The 14,468-nt window shown below is 40.0% G+C and overlaps 1 protein-coding gene across 1 annotated transcript in view; it reads right to left on the reverse strand.

Moving 5' to 3' along the window:
• ttll5 (tubulin tyrosine ligase-like family, member 5) overlaps positions 1-14,468 on the reverse strand; it is a gene marked incomplete at its 5' end in the record, with an annotated part of 80,457 nt that overhangs the window by 40,190 nt on the left and 25,799 nt on the right. Inside the window, 10 exons of the mRNA XM_083633998.1 lie at positions 853-1,458; positions 1,728-1,876; positions 2,002-2,096; positions 2,304-2,450; positions 2,864-2,981; positions 8,958-9,213; positions 9,496-9,644; positions 10,869-10,931; positions 11,524-11,615; positions 11,751-11,861. Of these exons, the coding sequence (XP_083490124.1) occupies positions 853-1,458; positions 1,728-1,876; positions 2,002-2,096; positions 2,304-2,450; positions 2,864-2,981; positions 8,958-9,213; positions 9,496-9,644; positions 10,869-10,931; positions 11,524-11,615; positions 11,751-11,861 (1,786 nt within the window). The remainder of the gene's footprint in view (positions 1-852; positions 1,459-1,727; positions 1,877-2,001; positions 2,097-2,303; positions 2,451-2,863; positions 2,982-8,957; positions 9,214-9,495; positions 9,645-10,868; positions 10,932-11,523; positions 11,616-11,750; positions 11,862-14,468) is intronic.

Raw genomic sequence — 14,468 nt, forward strand, 5'->3', positions numbered from 1 at the left:
CAGTTCCAGTCCGACTGGCGTGTATTAGGAGTGTCAAAATGAATCGTATAATCGATGCATCGCGATGCGGACGTGTGAATCGAATCGAATCGTTGACAGATGAATCGTTGAATCGTTTCTGTTTAAATTTCTGTTGACATTCAGATTTTAAAGCACTTTAAAGTAAAAAAGGGACTTGATATTTATCTGACTGCTTGTATTAATTGATGAAAATGTAGCCATGTGCAGTAATAGTACAGAAAATGGAGAATTTGATACTTGGAGCTGCAATACTGTTGGAGCTGTATCGAGATGCATCGAGGAATCGAATCGAATCGAATCGTTGACAGATGAATCGTAATCGAATCGAATCGAATCATGAGGCCAGTGAAGATTCACAGGCCTAGCGTGTATACATGCAGGAGTAAATCAACTCCCAATCGCATTATCTGGGTGTGTTAGTCGGACTTTTATAACTTCGATTTCAGTCGAGCGAACATGTTTACATGCATTTCAAAAGTCCGGTTTTAGGAGGACTAACACAAAATGGGTTTTTTTAAGGGCATGTAAACGTACTGTGTGTGTGTTTGTGTTCATGCAAATCGGCTAAGGGGGCAGTAAGGGGGGGTTTGAAATGTAGGATGGCAGAGGCTGAAGGCTGAAATTTGGCATGGAGGGCAAGTGTGTGTGTGTGTGATTTGTCTAAAATGGGGAGGTGGGGCAAATTTCGAAATATAGGGTGGCAGAGGCAGAGTAGTGTGGGCTGCCCCTACCATCCATTCTGCATTTCGGAAATGTACGTAATGTGGCCACAGCTATTGCGAATTCGCGCTTGTTAATCTACGTTCATGGCTCAGTGTTGGTGACACTTACCTTGGCCTGCAGAGGTGGGCCTAGAGAGCTTCTGGCTATAGATGTGCATGGCACTTGGCATGGAGGAGGGTGGTGCAGACATGGCACTTGGCATGGAGGAGGGTGCTGCAGACATGGAGGACGTGAAGGACTGAATCCTCTTCAGCGACTCGGGCGGCTGCGGGGCAGGCAGCGCTGAGTTGGAGCCGGTGGGAGCAGCCGTCCACATCGCTCGTGGGGGCTGCACGGCCACAGGGGTGGAGCTGTACGCCGGGGGCTGGGGAAGCATCAGCGGAGTGGGGTACAACTGAGACTTGGCCATGGACTGTGCGTAGGACGGGGGCTGAGCCGGCAGTGGACAGTGGAGAGGCAGGGACTTTGCGGACGGAGAGTGCTGCAGATGGCTATGGGTGAAGGCTAAAGGCGCAGGGAAGCTGGAGCAGTGCTGGGAGGCCTGGACCTCTGGCTGGGCTTTGCCGGCAGCTCTAACCACTGCCTGATGGTGGGCAGTCGAAGTATGGAGAGAAGGCTGGCTTCCAGTGGCCTTGGTGTCTGGGCCTGTGCTGATTTTGCCGGTGGAGAGCGACGACTCTGAAGCGCTGGAATCCTCTTTGGCCACAGGCAGAGCTGTTGGGAGGAGGAAAGAAGCCAGAGCTCCTTTATCAGCAGTTACACTGTAGCCATTCCACGCCTCTGACACACATTTGTTTTCCCCCAATGAGGCCTAATCATTGGAAGCTGACCTTTTCTTGACTCTTCATGACTCAATTCCCCCCCTGAAATTCTACGGACAATTTACAAATCCAAACATCTAAATTCCCTTTTACTGTGTTTGAATGATACAAACTCAATCATGAACCAGAAAGCAAGACACAAAAAATATGGATTTAACTCACTTTTAGGATTCTCACATCTGAACGCCTCTCCTGAGCCATTTATTTCACAAATGTCTTTCTTGACACATCTGACTTTGGTTCCAAGGAAGACACTGGCTGATTTATTTTTTTGTGTGTAGAATGTCAGAACCTCCTCCAGATCATTTTCACTGTTAAAAAAAACACAAGACAAGAGCTTAACATGTGTACAGCAGATTGAGAGCACTGTTCAGTCAGTAGCACAGCAAGGAGCCAAGCATTGAACAATAGCAAGCACATTTGCCAATTCACTAACCTTGCTACAGTGATGTACTCCTGAAATACACTGGGGTTGACACAGTGCGCCTCCTCTTTGCTATTCTCCTGTTTCTTCACCATATGTTCAGTCTCCTGATAGGATATAATAAAGGATAGAATAAATAAGGCAAGCACACTCACTCATCTCTAGGGAGATAGCATCATGTCTTGTGCTTGTCTTTCCAAAAAATATTTGCTATTTGTAAGTAATATGAGGACATTCAATAATGTCAAAAGGTGTACCTGACAATGGATTGCAATGTATGTGGTATGTAATTACGGCAGTCTAAGAATTGGTACCTTGTTGTAACAGTGGATGAACTCCCCCAGCTGGTGGGACAGGATGCGTCTGCGGTCTTGTATTGGTAACTGGCGACTGGGCAGAACCATCTTCATGTCCTGTTGAAGGTTACTGGCTGCTCTCTTCAGAAAGCGAATCACCAGCTCCTGGACAAAAAAAAAAAAAACGTCATGCCGGCTGTGTGTTTTTTCAGTGTCCTTTCAGTGACGACGCTTGAGCTCCTAAGACCAGTGAATTCAAAGGCCCAGAGATCAGCTAGTGTTCACATTCATTTTCCCTAAAGGTTTGAGGCCAATGATGATGATGTATGCCATTCCAATGCGCCAACGAGACCTTCCGATCAGGCCAACTTTGATGCAGACCGCATTTTCCTTTCAACGTGGCCACAAATGCCTCGTACACATGAACACTACAGCCACAGTACAGATGAGTAACAGAGAATAATCAAATGGAAAAGTGTGCGTATATAAAGCTAAAACAATGCTCCAGGGTGTCCTGTCCTGTACATTTATTAGAAAAATTGGTATTTCAGGGAAAACACAGATGGTTATCATTGTACCATTTGGTCGTGGTCCTTCTCTGGCCAGGCTGGGGTGGTGTTGGCCCTGCTCTCTGCCAACAGTCTGAGCTGGACCCGCTGCAGGTAGGAGGAGAAGGCCGTCCGGGCCTGCACTTTACTACAGAGCAGAGGCAGAGGGAGAGATGGTTTTGAGGAGGCGTGAATGACTAAGGGATCCAGGACAGAGACAGTCTTCATAGGGAAGAAACTGCAACTGTGCAATGGAAAAGGAAAGACAGACTGTCATACGCATGCATGCACGCACGCATGCACGCACGCGCGCACACGCACACACACACACACACACACGCACACGCACACATCATCCCTCTTTGTCATTACAATCAATCAATCAATCAATCAATCAGTTTAATACATGTCCCAGAAGGGTACTTTGGTTCACATCAGGCAGTAGTGGATATTACAACATCATTACTAGTTTGAGAGTAGTAATAAAGGCACACTTCAGAATTGTAGTAACATTATTACTAGTTTGAAGAGTAATAAAGGCACACTTCAATATTATACAATACATATCCATTTGTTGCAATATGTACAGATTCCAAAAGACCATCTGCTACCTTCTGCCGGGTCGCGGCATGCGCAGCGCCACCGTCGTACTTGACAGTTGATAATAAATATTCTCAACTAAAGCTCCAGCCAGTTCCCTTGGAACTGATAGTGAAGGTTGTTGTTTTTTTGGAATGTGTAATACATGTGTTACAACAGAACATACATGTGTTACAACCAGTGTTGGGGGTAACTCATTACAAAAGTAACATATTACATGTAATATATTACTTTTAGCAATAACTCAGTAATATAACTTATTACTTATAGGATTTAAGTAATATTATACCAGTTACTTTGTCAAGTAACTCAAGTTACAAATTGAGTTAGATTTTATTAAATCAAAGCACATATTTAAAAAAGATACAATCATTTCCTAATCAAACGGTGTGTTTTTATGCAAATAACCACTATAGATGACAATAACAAAGGAAAATAATAACATTTAGAATTTTGGATTGTTTACACTGACTTCAAGGCGGTTGAAATTATTTTTCGGGGTGGTTTCCGGGGCGGCTATGTTATTCTGCTGCTGCTGTTGTTTTGGTAAAAGTAATGCAAAGGTAGTGTAATAAGTAACGAGTTACTCTACACAGAAAGTAATATTGTAAAGTAACTTATTACTTTCAAATGAAAGTAACTAGTAATATGTAGTATATTACATTTTGAAAGTAACTTGCCCAACACTGGTTACAACAGAATGTGTAATACATGTGTTACAACAGAATGTGGAATGTGTAATACATGTGTTACAACAGAATGTGGAATGTGTAATACATGTGTTACAACAGAATATGTAATACATGTTACAACAGAATGTGTAATACATGTGTTACAACAGAATGTGTAATACATGTGTTACAACAGAATGTGTAATACATGTTACAACAGAATGTGTAATACATGTTACAACAGAATGTGTAATACATGTGTTACAACAGAATGTGTAATACATGTTACAACAGAATGTGTAATACATGTGTTACAACAGAATGTGTAATACATGTTACAACAGAATATGTAATACATGTTACAACAGAATATGTAATACATGTTACAACAGAATGTGTAATACATGTTACAACAGAATGTGTAATACATGTTACAACAGAATTATGTAATACATGTTACAACAGAATGTGTAATACATGTGTTACAACTAGGGGTGTCACAATATATCTTCCCACGAAATTTCGCGATAGTAAAACGTCACGATATGTATCGTTGAGATGAAATCTCATATCGCAAAAAAAAAAAAAAAAAAAAAAAAATTTTTTTTCTCCCAAAAATAGACTAAGAAACGTCTTTGTTTGTTGAAGTTCAATGTGTGGAAAGTAGTTCAGTTGAACAAGTCTCTGAAGAGACACATGAGAAGGAGAGAAACCATTCAATTGAGTTTCTGGCAAAACTGTTTACTTGACAGGAAAAACTGAAGCATAAAAAATAGACTAAGAAAAGTCTTGTTGTTTGAGTTTGAAGAAAAACTGAAGATGCATAATGAGAATTTATACTGCTGAGAAACCTTTTAGTTCAAAGTAAATCTAAGTGACGGTGTAACTCATTCTATTTCAAGATAAGCCTTATCTCCAATCTCATGTTTTTTCTAGTTGTTATTGTAATAACAATTTCCCACAACAGCATGTTTTGTATTTGTGCATTTCAAATAAAATACTACTTTTCCAGTCATATATTGTCATTATTCAAGTTTAAAAAAATATTGTTAAAATCGTATCGTATCGTATCGTTATCGTGAACCCAGTATCGTGATACGTATCGTATCGTGAACTGAGTGTATCGTGACACCCCTAGTTACAACAGAATGTGTAATACATGTTACAACAGAATATGTAATACATGTTACAACAGAATGTGTAATACATGTGTTACAACAGAATGTGTAATACATGTGTTACAACAGAATGTGTAATACATGTTACAACAGAATGTGTAATACATGTTACAACAGAATGTGTAATACATGTGTTACAACAGAATGTGTAATACATGTGTTACAACAGAATGTGTAATACATGTTACAACAGAATGTGTAATACATGTGTTACAACAGAATGTGTAATACATGTTACAACAGAATATGTAATACATGTTACAACAGAATATGTAATACATGTGTTACAACAGAATATGTAATACATGTTACAACAGAATGTGTAATACATGTTACAACAGAATTATGTAATACATGTTACAACAGAATGTGTAATACATGTTACAACAGAATGTGTAATACATGTGTTACAACAGAATGTGTAATACATGTTACAACAGAATGTGTAATACATGTGTTACAACAGAATGTGTAATACATGTTACAACAGAATGTGTAATACATGTTACAACAGAATGTGTAATACATGTGTTACAACAGAATGTGTAATACATGTGTTACAACAGAATGTGTAATACATGTGTTACAACAGAATGTGTAATACATGTTACAACAGAATGTGTAATACATGTTACAACAGAATGTGTAATACATGTTACAACAGAATGTGTAATACATGTGTTACAACAGAATGTGTAATACATGTGTTACAACAGAATGTGTAATACATGTTACAACAGAATGTGTAATACATGTGTTACAACAGAATGTGTAATACATGTGTTACAACAGAATGTGTAATACATGTGTTACAACAGAATGTGTTATACATGTGTTACAACAGAATATGTAATACATGTTACAACAGAATGTGTAATACATGTTACAACAGAATATGTAATACATGTTACAACAGAATGTGTAATACATGTTACAACAGAATATGTAATACATGTGTTACAACAGAATGTGTAATACATGTTACAACAGAATGTGTAATACATGTTACAACAGAATGTGTAATACATGTGTTACAACAGAATATGTAATACATGTGTTACAACAGAATATGTAATACATGTTACAACAGAATGTGGAATGTGTAATACATGTGTTACAACAGAATATGTAATACATGTGTTACAACAGAATGTGTAATACATGTTACAACAGAATATGTAATACATGTGTTACAACAGAATGTGTAATACATGTTACAACAGAATGTGTAATACATGTTACAACAGAATGTGTAATACATGTGTTACAACAGAATGTGTAATACATGTGTTACAACAGAATGTGTAATACATGTGTTACAACAGAATGTGTAATACATGTTACAACAGAATATGTAATACATGTTACAACAGAATGTGTAATACATGTGTTACAACAGAATGTGTAATACATGTGTTACAACAGAATGTGTAATACATGTTACAACAGAATGTGTAATACATGTGTTACAACAGAATATGTAATACATGTGTTACAACAGAATGTGTAATACATGTTACAACAGAATGTGTAATACATGTGTTACAACAGAATATGTAATACATGTGTTACAACAGAATATGTAATACATGTTACAACAGAATGTGTAATACATGTTACAACAGAATATGTAATACATGTTACAACAGAATGTGTAATACATGTTACAACAGAATGTGTAATACATGTGTTACAACAGAATATGTAATACATGTTACAACAGAATATGTAATACATGTTACAACAGAATGTGGAATGTGTAATACATGTGTTACAACAGAATATGTAATACATGTGTTACAACAGAATGTGTAATACATGTTACAACAGAATATGTAATACATGTGTTACAACAGAATATGTAATACATGTTACAACAGAATGTGTAATACATGTGTTACAACAGAATGTGTAATACATGTGTTACAACAGAATGTGGAATGTGTAATACATGTGTTACAACAGAATGTGTAATACATGTGTTACAACAGAATATGTAATACATGTTACAACAGAATGTGTAATACATGTGTTACAACAGAATGTGTAATACATGTGTTACAACAGAATGTGTAATACATGTGTTACAACAGAATATGTAATACATGTGTTACAACAGAATGTGTAATACATGTTACAACAGAATGTGTAATACATGTGTTACAACAGAATGTGTAATACATGTGTTACAACAGAATGTGTAATACATGTGTTACAACAGAATATGTAATACATGTGTTACAACAGAATGTGTAATACATGTGTTACAACAGGACATACATGTGTTACAACAGAACAACAGGAATGTGTAATACATGTGTTACAACAGAACGCACAAGCAGTGACACACATTCTGTTTGCTGATTTAGGCATCGAGAGCGAGAGAAAACAAAAACAGGTATGTATCCATTTGAGCCAGAAGTTGTGGGAGCACAGTGCCACTTGTCCTGCGCCAGAATCACAATAACCAATTGTTTTCATGGCCCGAGTGAACCTGAAAAGGGTACTGTCAGAACATTGTAGTGGAGGGGGGGTATGTTTTGGAAAAAGCTGTCAAACACAAACAATGATATAGTGTACGGTAATTGCCCAGCTCCATGCACAGTCCTGGCAAGCACTAAGGAATTTCTACAAACTCAGACTTGTTATTGTAATTCCTCCTCAAATTACAATTTCAGGCCCACTTTTAAAATCAATAGGAGACTGTAGTCTTTGTTGCGATTTATACAGAAGTATGCAGTATTTGGAGGTGGATTTTGACAGTGTACAGTACAGTCCTGTTTCTCTCAATTAAGCAATATTTAAAAAAATGGGTTTCATCCTCAGCCAATTTGGATAATATTATTCAGCTTTTATATCATCTTGTCGAGACTATTGCAAATGCCTTTACACCTGCCTCAAGCTCTCATCATCAGAACTAACAGTGAAACCATGAGACCATATTGACCCTATTCTATCATCTTTATATGGTTTGCCAGTCAGCTATAGAACTGATTTTAAAATGTTGCTTTAAAAGTCAGCACTCATTATCTTTCAGACATGTTAACCCTCCATGAACCTAAGTGCAGCTTGAGATCCTCTAGCAAGGCTCCTTGCTCCTTGGTTCCTTGGTCTACACTCAAGCCCAAAGCTGAAGTTTGCCATCAGGGCCCCTGGATTGAGGAACAAGCTGCCTCGCACACTCACAGTCTGTTCCTACTGCTAGACGAGCTACATCAGTACAATCTCTAACTGTTCTTGCTGTTTATCAATGTCATTTTAAAAGCACAGAAAGCGAAATAGTTATGATAACATACTGAATCACATAATATTAGGTAAGGGGTGGGGGGCTCCTTAAAGACAAAATAAAAGACCCTCAGAGAGAGAGAGAGAGAGGGGGGGGGGGCAATTAGCGACCCCACACAAGCAGTGGTGTCTACATGGAACTGAAACATCATAGGATTAGTTGCAGCTGGACCCCTGATCATCCATATGTTGACCACCAAGGTAGACATAGAGGAGTCATACTCTAAACAGACAAACAAAACATGCAAAGGACTATCTAAGGATGGATAATATTTCTTGCTTTTGGCTGATGCCTAACTTCATAATTCTCCTTTTACCAGAGGGAAGGCAGGGGAGAAGGAATGGATTAAGGGAGGAAGATGAGAGAGCTGCCAGTGGAGACAGACTGACCTGAGGTCCCAGCCCTGCTGGAGGATGTGGAGCAGGTTGACTTTTGGCTCGGCGGTGCGCTTGGCTGCCTCTGAGGTGGACAGGGCCTCATTGTGAAAGCACTCCAGCGGGGTGGCCACCGGTCCGGTCTGCATCACTACCGGAGCCTTGTGTGAGATTGGCTCACGGGCCTCTTCCTTTTCCTCCTGAACATACTCCTCTTGCTCCTCGACATCCTGACCACTGCTCTCAGTGGGAGAGGCCTTGGATTCCCTTCCTAAATATGCAGCAGTATGGGGAAAGACAAATGTCAGTTGCATCACTCTGCCATATTGTACAAAATACACATACACTCAAAAGAAGGATTTTATTGTTGCTGTAATGAAATGAACTCATCCAGAGTCATATTTGGCCAATGTTACAGTGACACAGGGGAGTTCTTTATTGAAACCAAAAGTGCATGAGTGGCTGAATTTGTCCCACTTAGCTAGGCTGCCCTCCATTTGAAATGCGAATTAAAGCAAGCGTGCTAAACTGAGCCAGATTACATCAGACCTACCCGATTTCTTCTTCCCTGCAGCAGAGCGCTGGGCCAGGTGGCGCTGTCTCCTCTTACGTACCTCCAGAGACAGCAACTTCCTCTCATACTGGAGGACATGACCTCCGTGGAAAACATCCACCTGCAGCTGCACATTCCCATTCAGGTTCCTGGGAGACAGAGGACAGCAGGTCAACAGAACGGTAGTAGTAGTAATAATAATAGTAATTATTTGTATAGCAGCTATAATATTTACACAGCATTTTAGAGAGCATAAGGACAGGAAATAAGTACAGAGGGGGAAAAAGGCATACAAACAGATTACACAAAACCTATTAATAATAAATCAGTAATAAAGTCAACAATAAAATAAATAAAATACAAAGTATAAGAATTATAATAGCAAGCAAGGTTTTAAGAAGTGATTTACAGGAAATACTGAACTGATTTATTGAGTCTAAGCTCCTCAGCCAGGTTGATACACAGTATATGGGCCCTAATGAAGAATACTCAAACTGTTATCTATTCTATTCATCCAGTCTATCATAGATATTGGTAAAAATGCAATAACTCACAGATGATTGGATACTTCAGATTTCAGAATAAGACTGGCAGCTAATAAGTAGATGAGACAGGGTTAACTGACGCCAGTTCTGAGAATGAGTAATGTGTCTGAATATCTTGTCTAGAAGTCTCTGAAGCGAGACTGTGATGGACCAAAGGGGGGCGGATAAATGGCAAATGATGATACCAACAGTGGTCTTGCAGTAACAGACGGTCTCCCCAATCTGGTTACCAAAGAAATATGGAAAAATCCTAGATATGCTAAGTGGGGGGCCAAATCCCCAGACAATATTTTGCCATAGTCAAAGTTGTGGTTAAAAGTTGAAAGCCCATACTGATTTAAATAACATAAATGCATGGTGTATTACAATAACAAAAAATGTGGTTAGATAAAAAGGCACAGTTCATCTATTTGAGGATTTATTTTCAGGTTTTTTTCATGCTCCATAACTATCTTTCCGCCCCCAAAAAGAAGCCACACTGCCACATAGACATTGGGCGCGCACTGGAAAACATGACTGCGTGACATCTTCTCAGCTGTTCCTCTCACCTATCCAATCTGTTCCTCTCACCTATCCAATCTGTTCCTCTCACCTATCCAATCTGTTCCTCTCACCTATCCAATCTGTTCCTCTCACCTATCCAATCTGTTCCTCTCACCTATCCAATCTGTTCCTCTCACCTATCCAATCTGTTCCTCTCACCTATCCAATCTGTTCCTCTCACCTATCCAATCGAAAGACCAAACAAACACCACGTTACAATTCAACCCTTTCCACAAACTGATGGAGGGACTATTCCCCAATCCCGACCACAATGGAAATGCTTACCTTCCATGGAAAAGTCTGTTTGCCAACATGGAGTTCATTGACGTCTTGGACTCCAGATATTCACTGAGAGAGGGAGATAATAACCAAATTACAATAATCATAACGGCAGGGGCCCGAAGGAACCTCGATGGCTGCCTTATTTGTGGGAAATGTGTTAAAATGGGGCTACTGTGATACAGCAGCCACTGCCCCAACAATTTCCCAGACCACTCAATAACATGCTGTTAAAAATGCCACCAAATCCCCACTACTGACAGCCCCATGACGCTAATCAAGCAGCAAATCCCTCATATAGGAATATGGACTGTAAGCATAAAAATTGATTTCCGCTCAAACAGGGGCTTTACTGCCGGCCGTTTCAACTTGAAGTCACTGTGGGACATGAGCCATGCATGGAAAATAATATACAGAGCTCTATAAATAGCTTCTGACAACTAATGTACAGTAACTCTGTAGCATACGCCTTGGTCTGATGGCTCATTAGTAACAGTCTAGAGGAGTAGCATGCTTTGGCTTTAGGCCCTGATTGCGTTAATTTAGCCTAAAAATCCAGAGCCAAATTCATTTGAAGAGGGTATCAATAATGAGCACTTATGGATATGGAGCCTAAAGGGATTCATCAGTGCTCAATCCATTCATTCTTGGCTGGGCTTACCCATAGAGCTCCCAGGTCTCTGGGGTAGGAAAGATCCTGACGAAACCTCCTCGTCTCTCATACTCCTCCTTTATCCTCCTCAGCACTTTCATCTACATTAGAGATAAAGGAGACAGAACACGCTCAGACAGACAGACTTTTCAAACATTCAGTTTCCCAGCAAACAACATTGATTGCAATGAGAGTGTCACACAGCTCTATTGTTAACTGTTAGGAGGAGTAGTTACCTCCTCAGCAGTTAGGCTCAGAGTGCTGTCTTCCTGGCCTTGCTTAGCTCCCAGTTTGTCCTTAGAGCACCCCTCTGCTTCGGGGTTATTGGCTGACGCGGGCCTCTGCCGCTGCAGGGAAGAAAGGTGGAGATCATATCAGTACGTCGATAACATCCGTGTGCTGCATTTCCTCTTTCCAGCACAAATCCTTGCCAACTTTGCAACAAGTCAGATGCTTCATAATCTGAATGAATTGGATGTTTAAGATTATCATAATCTGAATGAATTGGATGTTTATAAAGGTTATCATAATCTGAATGAATTAGATGTTTATAAATGTATCATAATCTGAAAGAATTGGATGTTTATAAAGGTATCATAATCTGAAAGAATTGAATGTTTAGGGGGTCTGAACAAAAATCAGACCCTCTTCTTCCCTCCCTGTTACATAAATGGCACATTTTTGTTATTCCCTGGCATTCCTGGCTGCCTCCCCGCTGCATGCACGACCAGGCCGTGATTGACGACTTTGGCACACAGGTTTGAGCTGGGGCCAGACGGCGGGGCATAACCCCACAGGATCACATAGAGAATTTGTCATCTAAATAGCAGGGGCATTACATTTAATTTGTCTCACGCGGCTGGGGGGATACAATGGCAGCCAAGGAGTGACAAGGCCTAATCCCTCTGAAAAAGCCTCAACTGTTGCCCCTGATCAGAGTCAAGGGAGAGGACAGGTTCTCTGTGGGCCCCTGGAGTTCTTCAAGTGCCTCTGTGACAGCCCTGGTTTAGGGGTGGGCTTGTTTTTGCTCTGTCTGAAGAGCCGAGATGCCGCCAGTGGTAGGTGGAGTAAACAAAAACAGTACTCAAGTAAAAGTAGTTACTTTATAATCATATTTACTCGAGTAGAAGTAAAAGTCCTTTTCTACTACTACTACTACTACTTGAGTAAGAGTAAAAAAGTATCTTGTAAAAAAAAAACTACTCAAGTAGTCTCAAGTAGTAATCTCTGCAGCATCATGCTGCAGAGATCCTGAGTCTAGTGCTGCACTGCAGCATTTAAAGCACTGGCTTGTAAAGGCCACTTTGCTAATGTAATGAGGAGGCTAATACAAATAGCATTAGCAATCAATAAAAGCCACTACGAAAAATACCACGGCCATATAATTACAGTAACTTATTTAAAACAGAAATAATGTTTCATGTTTGTTCATTTGAGTATATATTTTAACTAAAACTGTCGGCTGTGTTTTTTATATGTGCATTGCTTTGCTGCTTGTTTTTTCGATTATTTTTTTGTAAAGCACCTTGAATTGCCTTTGTGTATGAAAGGTGCTATATAAATAAAATTTGACTTGACTTGAGTAAATAAGTAGCAGAAAGCAGATGGCAGTAAGTAATCTCTTACCGGTAATGCAACAGGCATCAGTGAATGGCAAAGGGAAAAGGCAAAGGGGAGTTAATATGGATGAGTTTGAGGAGAACTTACCAGTCTGCCGTGTGCAGTGGCTGTCTGTGCAGAGAAAAGGTGCTAAAAAGGAATGGGTGAAGATGGTGAGTTGGGTGTAACTTAGCATTCACATCAGCATCTACTGTGTGACACATTTAACTTCCATACAGGCACACACACACACACAGCATGCACACATGAAGATGCAACACTGAAGCATTGTTACTGGATGTCTTAACGGGCCCTTTGCACAATATGAGGTGGAGCAGAAAACTGTCTGATTTGGTCATCTCCCTGCAGTAGATCCTGGGCCAAAGCTGGGTGCAGTAGTTGACTGGAGGCAGCCAAGCGCATTAGATGTTATGGCATCATTAAGCAACAAGGCCTAGTGAGAGCATTAGTCACTTGATTAGAAATGATAAAACAATACGCCACAGAGTAGCACTCACAAAGTGACGTCACTCACTGTAAAACAATACGCCACAGAGTAGCACTCACAAAGTGACGTCACTCAAACACTGTAAAACAATACGCCACAGAGTAGCACTCACAAAGTGACATCACTCAAACACTGTAAAACAATACGCCACAGAGTAGCACTCACAAAGTGACGTCACTCAAACACTGTAAAACAATACGCCACAGAGTAGCACTCACAAAGTGACATCACTCAAACACTGTAGAACAATACGCCACAGAGTAGCACTCACAAAGTGACATCACTGAAACACTGTAAAACAATACGCCACAGAGTAGCACTCACAAAGTGACTTGATTAGAAATGATAAAAAACAATACGCCAAAGAGTAGCACTAACAAAGTGACGTCACTCAAACACTGTAAAACAATACGCCACAGAGTAGCACTCACAAAGTGACTTGATTAGAAATGATAAAACAATACGCCACAGAGTAGCAGTCACAAAGTGACTTGATTAGAAATGATAAAACAATACGCCACAGAGTAGCACTCACAAAGTGACCTGAGTAGAAATGATAAAAACAATACGCCACAGAGTAGCACTCACAAAGTGACGTCACTCAAACACTGTAAAACAATATGCAACAGAGTAGCACTCACAGTGACGTCACTCAAACACTGTAAAACAATACGCCACAGAGTAGCACTCACAAAGTGATGTCACTCAAACGCTGTAAAACAATACGCCACAGAGTAGCACTCACAAAGTGACTTGATTAGAAATGATAAAAAACAATACGCCACAGAGTAGCACTCACAAAGTGACGTCACTCAAACACTGTAAAACAATACGCCACAGAGTAGCA

Source organism: Poromitra crassiceps, assembly GCF_964638095.1.
Source record: "Poromitra crassiceps genome assembly, chromosome: 3".
Taxonomy (NCBI): Eukaryota; Metazoa; Chordata; class Actinopteri; order Beryciformes; family Melamphaidae; genus Poromitra; species Poromitra crassiceps.